Below are 16,293 nucleotides of genomic sequence, written 5' to 3'. Positions count from 1 at the left end.
TAAGGTTTAACGGTCCATCTCTGTCGTTTAACGTCGGTTTATTTGATTTATTTTTATTTTTTTACCATCAAACATATTATATTGCTCATAATGTATTCAACAACTAATTTGCTTTAACACCAAAATGATTCTGTCTTTATTTTTAAAGTGTATATATGGGGTTGAATTGTAGCAGGGTCGTCACACGGTGGCGCTAAAGGTGCGAGCAAACAACCCAATCAATGGGCCAAAGATGGTCAATTGATAAGATGATTCACTCTGTCGGGGGAAAACATTATCCACCTTATCTAAAGTACAGAAAGTAGTGATTTAAGGTGTGATCGTGCATGTTTATGTTTTAATTTACTAATATTTTATGCTATAAATGCTTTAACTACTTTGTATTTACATCCGCACACAAAGTGGACATTTCATGTTGAAGGAGAAACAACTATATGGTACATCTTTGAAGGAGAAAAAATGCTGAAAACAAATCAAACTAAACAACTCACTCCCTTTAAATCTCTTGTTGTTTTGCCGTAATTACAAACATAGGAATATATTCTAGTAAAGCATGTTTGTTTTTCAAATGATGGCCTACTGTCTATCACACTCAGTATATGGGCCTAGATATATAACATACTGCATATTATATAGCCTATTGTTACATTTAACAAACATAAAACCAAAAGTGTGATCAGTAGAGTCGTATTTTAAGTGGGAACTTGGTTGCAGTATTTTGTACAATAATGGGGAAACATGTCTCTGACCAGCTGTCACATATTTATGAAGAAATCAGGTTGTTTTTTGAGCCCTATAACTAGCCTATTACACCACTCACATGATTGGATTGGGTGACGAAACATCATTTAATTTGTACCTTTAGGCTACTTCCACACTGGAGCATATTATCAAGGGCAACGATTGTTAGCAAGCACATCTAAAGAGCAGTGGCAACTTTACCACTGAGTGCACTACAGCACAATATTCTTTACACTGTGGTCTATTTCTTGGAGTAAAGCATGGAACATACATATATAGCTAACCTTTGGTTATTTGACATTTCTCATTAGAATTTAAAAAGCTACTTAATTCATTTTAAATGTAAGCTTACTATAGTTTTTGGTAATTATTTCTGTAGGCAACTCTTGCTTCCTTGCCTTATACATTCTAGGCCAAAAGGCAAAATCCAGATTTTAAAGGGGGCTTTACACCAATTTTACATATGAACGTCTGTTTACTCATCATGAGGAGTGTGATGCTGCTCTTGAGTAGCTTTCTAAAGTATGACAGAAAAATAACATCTCACATATTTGCATCTCTCCATGGACTTGAGACCACTAATTCATAACAGTAAGCTTGTGTTATAAACTGGAGTTGTTGGGACCTAATGAAAGGTATACAAGCATTTTGGGAAAAGTAAAGTAGTATTTAGTGTTTTTGGACCTTATAGAAAGCTTAAAAGCTTTAAAGTCAGGATATCAGTGCTACATAGCTGGCGTACCCCTTTAAATCCCAGGGCAAACATTATGGAGCCTTTGGTTCCCACATGACTACCCAGTTTGTCATGCAAAACAGCATTGCCATGACGACCAGTCTGGTGCAGACAGGGAGAGAACAGAAAAAAAAAGACAAATACTCTCCTCTAAAAAAAACTTCTGGCCAGATGAAAGCAAGTTAATGTGAATGTGAAGAACTTTTTCTGTGGAGGCCAATTTATTTGTGGCTACGGGAATAAGAGGCAGAGTTGGAGCTCAACTCCTCCCCTCTCCTCGGTCCCTGTGCTCAGTGGTGCTGATGAGAGAGGATTTGAGTCGCTACTTTTGCACGCCCCGCCCCCAGTGAGAGAGCAGCGATGACAGTGATGCAAGGCATGCTTCTGAGGAGCCTGCAGCCTATCCAGACACTGCCGACCGGACCAGTTTGGAATATACTCCCCGTTTACAACTCTCCATCTGTTCTCCACCTGCTTCAACTGCACCTGAGTTTGCTTTGAGCGCATTTTAAAACCAGAAACACTCTCAAACGGCTTCTTTTTTTTCCCTTTTTTGTTTGACATTTCTTTAATGAATTTGGCTGTAGTCTGTCCAAAAACTCGTAGATGCCCCTTCTCCCAAATGCTTCGCCTGCCAGTCTCGCTTTGCATGTGGGTATAGCCGGTGGTTCCAGCCTGCGTCCAGGTGGTTTTACGGGAAAAGGTTTCACAGGGAATATTTTATTTTTCATTTAGATAAAGAAATCCCTCTTTATCTTTTGGAAGCGCGACCACTATTTATTTATTTTTTCACAATGGCTGATGCTAACGCGGAATGCAATATCAAGGTGTTGTGTCGATTTCGTCCTCTGAACAAGTCCGAAATTATCCGCGGAGATAAGTTCATCCCATTATTTCAAAGAGAAGACAGTGTCACCCTCGGGGTAAGTTATTTCTAACGATCCCTTCCTCTTTTTTTGTCACCTTTCCATGCAGTCGATGAACGCCAACGCTAGGGGTTACACTTTTCATCTCGCACACACATCAAATACTGGCCAGACAGAACCGGAGGCTTTAAGGCTTCTGACAAGGATCAAACTAAGTATAGCCTCCATCAATAGTCTGATCAGCATGTTGCACCATTCAGGTGTGCGTTGATGCCATTAATGACCAACAATGCGTCTGTCATTCAGGCTGAGCCTTGTAGAAAAGAGGCTTGACCAAATTGATGAATTGCCACTCATGATATATTTTTTTTAGATGATTTGCCAGAATCATTCCTTTCTTTTTGAAATTGAGCCCATGGTCAGTAAACTCCACAATCCTGAGGGTGTGATTAATAAGGAGAACTCTGGACCCCACCTTTGTGATCCCACACCATGGATCATTATGTGCTTCTTCTGTAGTATTGATTTGCTGGATTTTGGATTGTTTCCTGTCTCAGAAAAAATCCTTCAGGATGATAGATAGCTGGTGATATATCTTGTAGTCAGCCTTTAATGCACCGTTGAATTAGCAGGTGCTAAAAATCTACTGAGAGTCATAATTGAGCTCTGTGGGTTGTTTCTTTCCAGTGGATAGATTTTTGGCTTTGTCTCAGTGCAAACTGAATGTCAGCTGATGCTTTGGAGCAGCAACAAAAATGAACCAAGCAATAAAATATTTATCAATTTGATACATGCCCGAGGTTGAGGTTAACAGTGGAAGATTAGAGTGCTCTAAATGCAAATGTTGTTTAGATGTAAAACACATCTGGGCCAAGGCTAACAGACACACACACACACACACACACACACACACACACACACAAGCAGTCATACAGAAATGGATACATTTCACGCATACTGTGCTGAAATATGCACATATACTGTATATACATGCATGCATATCCCACCCATAACACAGCTCTTGCTTTCTCAGAATACACACCCACACACATATGCACACCCACCCACACCCACCCACACACACACACACACACACACACACACACACACACACACACACACACACACACACACAGACAGAGAGAGAGAGAGCTCCACACCCATTTGGCCTGAGGGTTGACTTCAAGTGATGATGAAGACAGCAGAAAATCCCTATTGGCTTACTGTGTTATCACACACACACACACACACACACACACACACACAGACACACACACATATTAAAATTCAAGACAGCATTGTTGGGGTAGATATCTCTACACGACAGTCTTGGATATCCTGGAAGTATCAGCAGGATGTCTTCCACAAGCAGATTGAATGCTCATTATCACATTATTTTGATGCTATTTGGGAATGGCAGGTTGAAATCGTTCATTCCCGCGTCAGTCTTGGCAACTGTATTTAATTCTATTCTGTATGTGTTTGAAGACAGCAGATGAATGAAAAATTCATTCAGATGTTCATTCTTGTAGATTATGAGGTTATCTCTGAAACAACTATCTCTTTGATTTATTTGATGTCAGTGCTTCTGGTCCATTCAGGCTATATAGTGTGCTAGACAGAGTGAATACAAATTATGACAGTTGGAAACAGAGTGTGCAGAAGTAAAATCATGTTACTTAATTAAGGGAACTGTAACAGATCACACTGTGAAAAGACAACACACAGACTGTACGGCTGTCGTTCCCTACCTGCATTTCCGTATGGCAGCAGGGGCCTTCAAAACTGGTAATGTCTGGTAGCACTTCTCTACTTTTTTTCCCAGTCATTTCATGTACTAACCGCTCCTCAATTTCCTTCTGTTCAGATGGCTGTAATCACAAAAGCATGCGTGCAGTTTTCATCTTTGCAAATGTAATTACTTTGGAGGCGTCTAGGTTTTTAGGGGCGCAAATGTATTCAGAGTTTGTATTTTCCATGTGTCGCATTTCTCTTGTAGCTCTGGAAAACTCTCAGAGGAAGTTGTAAAAAAAAAAAAAAAAAATGTGTCTACTGAGAGTTTAAATGCTGCGGCCGTCAGATTGGATCAGGATTTAAAATATCAGGCCGGCAGGCAAGAAGGTACCCTGTAGGGACAACAAAGCGCTCACATTCTAAAGGTTGATAAAAACAATTCGCATCTGGGCAGTGCTGATGGCCCCACATTTGTCTACTCCTTCCTGAACTTGTTAACTGACAGAGGCAATGATTTGAGTTGTTGAGTGATGGTTCGGCTGCACCTGGGTGGCAGGCAGGAGGAGGCTTGGAAAGATTAAAGATTTGGAAAGATGGTGTGTTGGTGTGCTCTGAATTGATGAAGGGACGTCTCTGGGGCCTCAAAACATTGGGAACAGGGGACATCTGACTGATAAAATGTCGAGTGTTTTCATACCAGAGTCAAAAACCGAAGACTTCTGAATAAACTGGGATGTGAATTATGAGGACTTGAACTCAGACTTGAGCTTGACACATCAGCTTAAAGATTAGCTATGCAGCCGTTTAAACGTCTCCCTAAATTTTGATATGAGCATCTGTCAATATTAAAAAGCGATTAGCTGTGAGAAGGAAAAAGCAAGACTGTGTAACTTTAATAATGGCCCATTAAATTCCCTTCATTTCCAAAAAGTCTATGAGTTTGTTTTGAAAAAATACATTTTTATTAGGTTTTTTGTGACAGAGAAGATAGATAAGTGACTAAGAAATATTAGTTACACAGCAATATCTGTCTAAAGATTTCTAACATAAGCCTCCATAAGCTACTGGTCATAGCAGACGATGTAGGTTTGTAACAGCAAAACCCATGAGTGTACAAGTTACACAATCTCCCTTAAAAGCAGTAATTGATTTCTGTTGTGACTACATTGATATTACCTCATAAACTTGTCACTACATCCAGCAGACATGGAGCAACATTACGGTTCGTTGGGAGTTGTGTTTATAGCCACCTGATGAATGTCTAGTAAGTTTTGGCCTGAACCACCCCCTGAGGGAAATATCAGACTCTTTAGCTGCTAAATGCAGCAGCTGCTTGATGCTGTGCAGGTAGTGTGCAGTCAGTTTATGAGAGCCTTTTAACTGTAAACAGCTGCCCTCTGCGGCTGGAATCAAGGTTGATGAGAGCAGTGAGAACGTTTCAGATCGTAAAACCAAAATATTGAGTTGAAAGATGTGGAGTCCGATGATAGTTATCTGTGGGTTTGTATATGAACGACCCTTTAAACGTAACATAGTCAATTGATCAATTGCTCATATAAAAATATCATTATTGCAGCTTTAAACTCACGTTGGTTACTGAGGCAGAAACTCAGACATCACCTCAGTGACTTGGACTTGACTTCAGGTTTGGTTGCTTCACTGCCATAACAGAAGATGTTCTTTGCTTCATCCGCTTGACATCAGCAGTACAAACACAAGCAGAATCACCCATTCAGCCCTGAAACGTTGGATCCTAAAAGATCAAGACATTTATGTATGTAGGACAGGTAAACCTTTTGCTGCACATCCCTGAGTTTGACAGTCAGACAGTTTCACACTACAACACCATTTTTCCCAAGAGTGATATTGATGACAATAGCAATATGTTTCAATATGTCACATCCCACATTATTATTAGTTTGTTTCTCATGTCTTTTTTCATCTCACATGCATGGCCACCTGTGGAGCTCCGCAGGGCTGGGTGGCTGTCTGACAGTAATAACCATACTCAGTCTGTACTGCCCCAAGGCACGGCCTTTGTGTTTGCTCCACAGTGGAGTGACACAGCTGTCTCTAGTATTTCACTGTCTGGAATAATGCGGCGTCACAGAGGCCAGATTGTCCCTCCTAATCTTCTGGCAGGCAAAAAGACTGCCACAACGAATCACGCTTTGGATTCAGTTCTATGAATAAATAAATGATCATGGGCGCCCCAGATATGGATAAGATATGGAATTTTTTTCTTTCTTGCTCGCAGGTGAAGACGTATAGATATCACATGCTGGTGCCATATGAGCTATACACAGGCCAGGGTTATTAAAAATGGACTGTATACATATATGCATCATACCAGTGGCAGCATATAATGGTAAGATATGAGTTAGGAGTCTGTAATAAATGTTTAATGAAAAGCTGTTTCAGACCTGGGCCTTTCGCTCCATAATTGTTGTCATATCTCCTTTAAGCTGCAAGAGCATTAAGAGCCTCACCAGTACTGAAGAAGATAAACAGCATCTCTTACATTCCCTTTGTCCAAAAAGAAATAGTTTTATGGTTCATTTGGCTGCTGTTGTTGCAAACAGTTGTGATTATTTTTAGGCGCACGCTTGGGCTGAGTTTAACTTAAGGGTGTATGGTAGTATGACATAACATAACAGATTTTTAGATCTCTCTGCATTTTGAACAATTTTCAGCGAGCAAGAGGAAATGCCTAAAATCTCCGCAGTGGATTTTACTCTGCAGTGTGTCTTAAACTATAGGTCACTGTGTCTCTGAAACTGTCCATTTTATCATGGGCCATTACTTTCCACAGATTAGAGGTACCTTTTTAATGAGCCTGCATCATAGAGCAATACCAGACTGACTTCGTTTTGGACCAAAATACGAAAACAACAAGAAAAGTCTTGTGTTTGTTACCAAAACTGTCAGCCATTATCAGACACCACCTCGGGGTGTGAGCATGTGTGTGTATGCTGTGTGTTTGTGTTGTGTTGGTTATGGTTTAACGCACATTACATCAAGTCCCTAACCTCCACGCTGACCTCCCTGTCATTGTCGTGTGGACCCTTTTGATTTTTTTTGGTCTTTTATTGGCAATGATAGATAGCGTGGAGGGTGAACGTATTTGCGATGAAATGGGTCCAGCTGAAATGTGCGTATTAAAGAACTATCGATTATCTATTTTCTGCACACCATTTATAATTCTATGGATTACCTTTCCCTGGCTGCTGTTCGCTTTAGTACTTACAAGTCTTCTATAGAAACTCCAGGGTGTTAAAGGTTGAGGCATTCACAGCTGTGAAATACACCTTGTTTACATCTTTAGGAAGATTACAGGATTAGACGAATTTTGTGAAAAGGTTCTGAGAATATTCTGCACGAAAGCTCTCAGTTTTCATTTGGGCTTTGCTCTATCCACAAGAAGGCTCTTAGATTCTCCTGAAAGCTTGTTCTGAGATTTATGAAAATGAATTAGGATCATATGGTGCGCTACTGTTGCACAAAATAGGCATGTAATGCTGTTAAAAATTAACCCATTATTCTTCAGCGGCCACTTAGTTTCTAGGATGTCTGGTTTCTGGTGGAGCTGCTGTTCTTTTCCAGACGTGCTCGGCTGAAAGCTGATTTTCTTATCTTCCCCTATCCCTGTCTTGATTAGGCACCAAGGTAAAAAATAGGAGGAGAAAACAGCTGCTGTTGAAACAAATTGTTGACAGTGCATGTCGGGCGCAGCGTAAAGTCATCTACCTGTCTCATACCTTTTGTTATTTATAGTTCCATTGGAGCTGTTTCTCCTCAAGGATATTTCTGTGCAATGGCTTTAACTGACTGAAAACCCAAACAGAATCAGAAATGGAGGTCCAATGCATGCTTTTGTGCTATAATTCTATCACTGCAGCGTGCACACACTATCCAATTAGGCAGCGTAATGGGATTGCTGTGTGGGGTCAAGATCCGCACTCATTTCTCCCGTTGGACACCACCATCAGAGCAGCTACCACTTGGGATCATCTCCCCCCCCCTCTCTCCATCGCTCTCTTCCTCGATACATGCTTTGCTGTATTTTTCTCTGTCTAGTTGTATTTTGTGGTGTAATGATCGTGCTCCTCATTTCCCCATGACTCAGCAGCGGTTTTGGGAAGATGTGAGAGAAGAAGCTCAGCCTTTCCTGTCGTCTCATTACATTAGGTTGATGCTGCTCACAGGTTTTAATGGTGTCAAGGGTGAAGCTCCTGTCAATCAGGAGTCTAAATATTAAGGAATCAAGTGACTTTAGTGAGGTTCACTTTATGGTTGTAAACTCAGACATGTGAGAATCTACGAAATAGAAAAACCGGTTCAGATTTATTAAGTTGTACTTCAAGAGTAAAATTATTATTCTAATCAACACTACTTTGAGGTCTTCGAGGACCCAATCTATCTACCCACAACCCATACCAATAAGGGCTGCCTCTCATATTTTCCCTAATATTAACGTTAAACTGACACCAATTTAGTCAGCAGCCACACTTGACAGCATATTAGCTGCCAGTTCCTTCCGCTCATCTTTATTTTTATTCAGCGTGCACACATGCCAGGGTTAGATAAGCTTGTGCCAGTTCGTCAACACTTTTCCTGCCCATTCCTCTCCCTTTATGACAGAAGTGGGCTGTGACTACCAGGCTTTTAGCTTCGGGGAGCGTTAATGGAGCATCCTTTCCTCGTTAGCCACGGTCCTGCCCAGGATGCTGCCTGGTCCCCATGTCTGCACTCGCACTGTCTATGTGTTGTACATTGAAACCAATGGCACATGTTCACACACGTGTGTGTGCATGCCAAGACCCCAAGCAGTGGGTGCTATATCAGAATGGTAATAGGACCGCAAGGAAAGCCCAAGGAGACAAAAGGAGCATCCCTGCCCTCTGCATGCCCACGACTTCTGTTCCTTTCAATTAATCACAGTTCAGTTTATTGATCTGACACTTGAGAACACTGACATTTCCTCTAGGTCACTGTTTTTTTCCCCTTCCTTTCCTTAGGGGAGCCATGCTTTCAAGCACATTTTCCTTTACTGTTTTTGATCTGGTTTAATCTAATTTAGGATTGTATTCAAACTAAATCACATAAAAGAGACTGGAATCTTGGAAAACATAAACTTCAGGCTTATTTTAATCTTCTGCATGGCCCTGGATTGTTCCCAGCCCAGACTTTTAGAAACACATCTCCAGGCTACAGTACCATGATGGTCCATGTATCTTTTGGTCATTGGATTTTCCTTTCAGAAACGGGTATTAAAAAACAGAAAACGAGTGGTTATTGGATTTTCGTTTTAAAATACAAAAATGAAAATTGAAATACAAGGCGTTTTCTTTTTCATGGTCAAAAAGGGATGATGATAGATTTTCATTTTCTATTTCATATAACAAAAAATAAAATCACTAGAAGACAGAAATGGAAAAAAGGCCTGTTTTTTTTCATATTCTGAAAAAAATTATAGCTTACTGTTCTAAATACCTTTATTTTGAAAACCAGAAGTAAAAACGCTGTTTCTCCGCATTTACCATAATGCTGAGAATACTTGTACACTCGAAATTTAAGTGCGGCTGATTTGACCACGGAGATCGGAGTCACGGCTGGATTGACCGCAGTCTACTAGCCTACTGTTTCTTCTCCACAGCACCGTCCTGTAAATGACAACATCCGGTCTCAGAATATGAAAAAACAGGCCTTTTTTCCGTTTCCGTCTTCTAGTGTCTTGTTTTTGTTATATGAAATAGAAAATGAAAATCAAATAATTTTTTTAAATTTCGCTCATCCCTTTTTGACCATGAAAAAGAAAAACGCCTTGTATTTCAATTATCATTTTTGTATTTTAAAACGAAAATCAAATAACCACTCGTTTTCTGTTTTTTAATACCCGTTTCTGAAAGGAAAATCCAATGACCAAAAGATACACGGACCCATGATGCTGTTTTTTTGTGTCTCCCAGTAGGTACATCAATAATCACAACACACTGATTTTTTTGCCCTTTCATTTCACCTCTTCTATCTCCCGGAGTTTCTAATTAATTATATTTTATGCAAACTCTGAACACCATTCACTTTTTTTTTCCTGGAGGCCTTTTATTATCCAAATTACCTCGCTGCACAGCTCTGTCATTAGTTACGGCTGAATTACAAAGAGAATCTCCTTAACCATGTTGTTGATTTTTACAGCAAATTTAAATCTTTGCTCATGACTAGTTCTTGGATTGCTTCATTTTACACCCATATTCCTCTAGCTTCCCTGGGTTTAATAATTGCTGACAGCATACATAAGCTGATAGAAATGTGTGCTTATGTTTCCACATTTATACGGCTTCTTCCGCCCTACCCTTTTATGATCTAATTTATTATTCATTCTCTGGCACATGTGGTCATTAGCAGGGCTCATACTAATGGTGCGACACAGCTTGTTGGCATAGGTGGTGGATTACTGCACGTGTCTTCTGCCGGCACTTGTGTTTCTGAGGATCAGTCACAGTGTCGGGGATCTCGATTCTGGATTTAACTGAAACTGTGGAACAGGACCACACAAAACCTCTATTTTAATTTGGCTCAGAGCTAGAGATGTCTACGGTTGTTGCATCATAAGTTGCCTGCATTATCATTTCATTGGAGAATTATTTCTCACCCAAATTCAGTTAGTACAGTTGGTTTATGTACAAATTGAATTAGTGGGATTGATGGCTCGGTTAAGAGCTTCCTTTAATAACATGGCTTCACCCTCAAAAAGAGGGGGCCATTAGTGTACATTTCTGTGGAATATGGTTATTTTCTCTCACAAATGGTACAGTATGCACTCTTTTTAACAAGAAAACATCCAGATGAAATTATACTCGTGATAAATTGATGCACTGTCTATTCCCACTGTGTTGGTAAGTGTTGATTAGATTATTTTACACATTCAGAGTTATATTAGCACTCAGGCACGATGCTTTTTTAAGGTAAGCTTGCCATCTGAAAAAAAAGATTTCCTCAGTATTAAATACTAAATGTGTTTGGCTTTATTCCCTGTTGTGCCAAAGCAGCGCCAACAGAGACAAAGCTGCTGTCAGGAGTAAGCTTGTATTTTGTGAATTAATTTTGACTGGATTTACTTATACACAGGTTGAGCTGAATGCAAGTGGATGTAGACTGAAATAGAGGCAATAACTTTAAGTCCTGAAGACCTCAGATATTTCCTTTGACGTCAAAAATTGCCTTGAGAGTACGGACAACTAATAGCTGTTTCCTGATAGCTAAGCTCCAGTTTGCTCTAGTCTGAACTCGCTGATCCCAGTTCATGTAAAACAACCAATTTCTATAAATGATTTCTATAAATCTACAACATAAATAACTGGGAGGCATGTGGCAGCTGTAGGCCCAATCAAACGTGACATTGCAGGCAAGCACTGGAACAGTCAAAGCGTCACTTTGGTGAAGAGGCGTCTTCGTCACCACTGACAAGAGTTTTCCTCCCTCTCCCTCTCTTTCAATCTCTTTTATTATCTCAGTCTCTGCAGTATCTTCATTGCCAGTCTATTTGAACTGGGTATCATCTTCTGTGTGCTTTGCTGTTAGAGGTCATTGTGGGCTCTCCTGGGTGTATGGTATGTGCGCTTGAGCTCTTTTCCACACAGTACAGACAGACAGGTTGTATTATTTAACACTTTGGGATCCTACTGCCAACATAGTACCCTAGCTTTAAAGGCACACTATGCAAGATTTTTACCTTAATATAACAGCTTCAAATGGTAAAGCTTTGATGGTAAACAAACTCGTAGTATGGCCAATCATCCCGATAGCAACGCTGGGGAGGGACGCCGCTGGCAGAACCAGCAATGCAAGTCTGAAAGGTGGCGTCCCGCCAAATCTCACGAGAATCACAAATTGCTTTACAACACAAGGTCACATACATCAGCGACATAAGAAGCAGCCTCAATGGAAGACACTAGCAGGCATTCACTCAGACGTTACCTGGTCAGTAGACATCTTCGGAGTCTATCTTTGCCTGTTCGATGTCCGACGCTTCCATCATACTGAACATGTACCGGTATACAGGGGGGAGGGGATCAGGCCGTGAGTGCAGAGACGCAGAGCCGTATATAGAGACGGCTCTGGTGAGTGGTATTTACGACAGTTAATGTTAAATACAAGTACTCCGCAGCAACTCTAGGGGTAGCTGTTTGACAAAACCGGAAAACTGCATAGTATGCCTTTAATGCCGATACCAAAATTATACTTAATGTAATACCTTACTTTAAGTGTAAGCGTGTGTTAACGATATATCACAAGACTGTGAAATCCCGATACAAATCTGTGAAGATTTAAATCTGTGAGATGAAAAATGAAATATGAGCGTGTTATCTACTTTTGACTTTGCTTGTACGACATGCTACATCCTTTGCATCAGTCGCTGTATTAAGGTGCAGAGACATGGTGGCCACAGGTGAAAACTTTGAAGTAGAAGATGCACTATCCTGTAGAGATGTGGCAGCTTTTTGGATTCCCTAAGTCAGAACATTTAAAATATAAGAAGATAACAGACAAGACAAAGCAAGAGATATAAGGCAGTTTTACGTAGTTGACAGGTTTATATTTTCAGTTTTACTGTTCTGAAAAAAATTAATGGACTACTGTAAAAACATAGCAGTTCAACTTGTAAGGGAAACCGCAGTGTTTGTAGATATAAGATACTCATTCTAAGATAACAAACACAGAATAAATCTGATTTCCAGATGGAAAAATTTCATTACACTAATTAAAATATAGTTATGCATATTATATTCCATCTCTGGCAATAGATCCTCCTAAATGTTGCACACTAGACTTTTAAAGGAAAACCCTGATTGAATAGTAGAGAAACCTGACAAATGCACGTTTTCCTACAGGATATGAGGGGTCACTGAATTGTTTGATGAAAATGCAAATTATGTGAATCAACTGAATGCCTATTGGAGAGTGGCGAGGGTTACAGAAACTCGGAGGTTTGTGTTGTTTTTTCCTTTAAATTGTCACTCTTCTGTAACTGGAATACTACAGCCAGCATCCAGTTGATTAGCTTGACATGAAATGAAGAATGAAAACAGCAAGCCCGGCTCTATCCAGTAACAAAATCTGCTTATAGCACCTCTAAAGCTCCCTAATTAGGTTGTTATATCTCGTTGGTTGTCTGGCAACCTCATGGTGACGACAAGACTCCAGGAAGTCACTGCTCACGCCAGTCCCACACATAACAAGCTGTTGTTTTTACACTTCAGTTCTGTATGGATTAAACATGACATTATGTGTTAATTAGTCAGCTTTAGAGGGCTAGCTGTTCTGCTATCTTTATAGTCTTACCAACTGTTTCTTTAAAGCTGCTACAACTGCTCTTTTTATCATGACAATAGATTAAATGACAATGTGATAGGGGTTGTTTGTAGTGATGAACCTCCCCTCGGATTTCTATTAAGCTTCAACTCATTGTTTAGCTGTCTGACCCACAACTTCACTGTTTTGGTTCACTCTCACCACTCTCTTAGTGTCTCATTAAGCAAAGAAGCTCTAAAGACCTACTTTACGCCACATGCTCAGCATCAAACGGCAGACGAACATGGTTAGAAACTAGCTGGCAAACATAGTGAAGCATTTAGCAGCTGAAGAGCCAGACAACTTAAAAGTGAGTGAATATTGGACTTCGCCAGGTGGTCAGAAACACGACTCCAAATCAATGTTAATGGATGATACAATGGATTTAAATTGTTAACCACCTGATTTAAAATAAGTAAACAAGATTATGAACATGAAGAGACATTCAATGCCACCTTTCAGTAGTCGACCGTTTCTGATGCTCTGTACTACAGGCACATTTTGGTGTGTACCAAAGAAAGCTTGAGGCTTAATATCCAGCCCAAACAGACAGGCAGGTCAAGCTGCAGTGGCACTTCAGGAGTGGATGTGTCATTCAGATGCACTCAGAATTGAATAAAAGAATATTCTGCATGTTTATCATATTTTCTCTATCTGTATCTTTTCTGTTATCTCAGTTCATCTGTTGTGGTTCTCACAATCAGTAACTGTGTCTGTATCTCTCTCACTCCCCTCAACTGGATGTGGATGTGGTTCCTTTTTACTCACTCCCCTAATGTCCATTGGGAGGTGGATGTTGCTCCTATTTTTCTGGTCTGAAACTCAGTGAACAAAGCCCAATCTTCCCCTCCCTCTGTTCTCCACTCCTCTGTCTCCTGTTTCTCTCACTCCCTCCTGATAAATTATGCAGACTATTCCAGTTTGATGGGGGACTAATTGCTCCTCTTCAATGTGTGGATCTTTAATAAACAACTTGATGCAGGAAGTAAAATGATTAGATGAGTGTTAACAGTGTTATGTTGGGTGGTAAACTTTGGTTCCCTGAGCTAGTGATTAAGTAAAATAGCTGCAAAAATTGCTGTGATAAGCACAAGATAGCTGCAAGACAAGTAAGAAATAACACCATCACATCTTTACTACTGTATATCTGAGGCACTGTGAGCCGTTTACCCTGGAGGCATTGTGCCAGTCGACTCCGCTTATACTTGTCAGCAGGGTGAATTAGGAAATACAGTAATGTTTGGTAATATCGTGTGACTGGAGCTTTTGCAGTTGTGTGGGGTTTTCTGTTGTCGAAAGCATCACTAATGATGCTGTTATCTGGGGCTCGAAGCCTGATTAGCTTGACGGATGGAGCAGGCATTGGCAGCCTAAACTCCTCTCTTCTGTCAGTCTCACTGTGCTTGTGTGTGCATTTATGTGTGTGAGGGAGAGAGAGGAGAGTTGATGAGTTTGTGAGGGGGGGAACTGATAAAGAAACTGACAAAGACTGTCTCACAAACACACATACACATACACACACACACACACACACACACACACACACACACACACACACACACACACAGACTGATAAGGGAAAATAGAACCCCTTCTCTTTTTACTCCTCTGCCATCACTCGAGCTTACACACCAACACCAAACCACTGCAAAAGGAACTATGGAGAAAAAATGAGCAGCTGCCTGCCTGTCAGCCCACCAATGTGTAGGAGGAGGAGGAACACATGCCTAATCTTCTTATCATCTCATCCAGCTCTGCCTTTAAAATGTTTAGCTATATGTCGCCTGGTTAGTGGGAGGGACGCTTTGGTGTGAAACTAGATGGAGAGGAAGGTTGTGACAAGAGGTAAACCTGCCTGAATGGGAGCTAAATGTACGTGTGTGGTCGTGTTGGGAGGTATTGTTCCCTCGCAGCAAGTATTGGCAGTCACCAAATATTCACCATATGCAGAGGGAGTTATTTTCTGTTAGTCTTCTCTTGTGGGTGTTGTTCAGGTACCCCACCAGAACAATGCGGACATTGGTCAATTCAATTCAAGTCAAACACTTAAAATGAGCTACGTTTCCCTGGCAAGCAACCTTTTTTGGCCGTGTGAGTAATATCTGTGTGTATGTTCACATTCAGTGTTTCTCACCAAAATGCATCAAGTGTATCTGTAATACCTAACCAACGAGAAAACCCCATTTAAAAAAAACATTTTGTAACCTTGTTTACATTTAATGTTTTTCCAGTATTCTTCTTTATTGCCTTTCACTGTACATTGCTGTTGTTTTGGCACATAATCGCTAGCTTGAAGATGGCAGCAGCAATTTGTATTGCGTCACCTGTGGACATACAAATTAAATGGGGCCCTAATCTCTCTATAGCACCGTTACAGTGCAAAACCTTCACAGGATACATTTAAGTTTAGTTGGCTAAACCTGAACTGACCATAACAACCTAGTGGGCAGATGAAACCAAGTGTGAAGCTATCATGATATCACCCATTGGTTTGTGGAGTACCGTTCTAAAGCCTAGAGCCAGTGGAGGTGACGTACTGCGAGTTGAGCTGCTCTCATTGTCTGCGTAGTTTCGACTCAGTTTCGACTAGCAGGAAACAATGGCGCTTCACCTGGTCACACACAGTCAAGTGTTACAGATAAACAGTACATTAAAATACATTTCTGAAATGATTTTAGGTGATAAAAAGTCAACGCAGCAACAGAATCTTGATTCATATTTGATCATTACTGCCTACTTACTTTTGCTTTATGGTCTATTTTACTCATAATTTACTAAATGAACATCATGCTGTAAGGAAGAAGACTTGAAACTAGAGATTGAGACCATAAACTCATTAGGAAACTGTTGATTGATCTAATAAATCAA

The 16,293-nt window shown here is 40.4% G+C and overlaps 1 protein-coding gene across 4 annotated transcripts in view; it reads left to right on the top strand.

Annotated features, from left to right (window-relative positions):
* The first annotated feature begins 1,816 nt into the window (after positions 1-1,816).
* Positions 1,817-16,293, top strand: part of kif5ab (kinesin family member 5A, b) — a 63,976-nt gene continuing 49,499 nt past the window's right edge. For 3 of the 4 annotated variants that reach the window (XM_051414287.1, XM_051414285.1, XM_051414286.1), the window contains exon 1: positions 1,817-2,397. In XM_051414287.1, coding sequence (XP_051270247.1) covers positions 2,269-2,397 — 129 coding nt within the window. In that variant the 5' untranslated portion in view covers positions 1,817-2,268. The remainder of the gene's footprint in view (positions 2,398-16,293) is intronic. The other variant, XM_051414288.1, reaches the window with a different exon arrangement.

The sequence above is a fragment of the Dicentrarchus labrax genome, unplaced genomic scaffold (genome assembly GCF_905237075.1).
Source record: "Dicentrarchus labrax unplaced genomic scaffold, dlabrax2021, whole genome shotgun sequence".
Lineage (NCBI taxonomy): Eukaryota > Metazoa > Chordata > Actinopteri > Moronidae > Dicentrarchus > Dicentrarchus labrax.
This window is presented reverse-complemented; position numbering and strand designations above follow the sequence as displayed.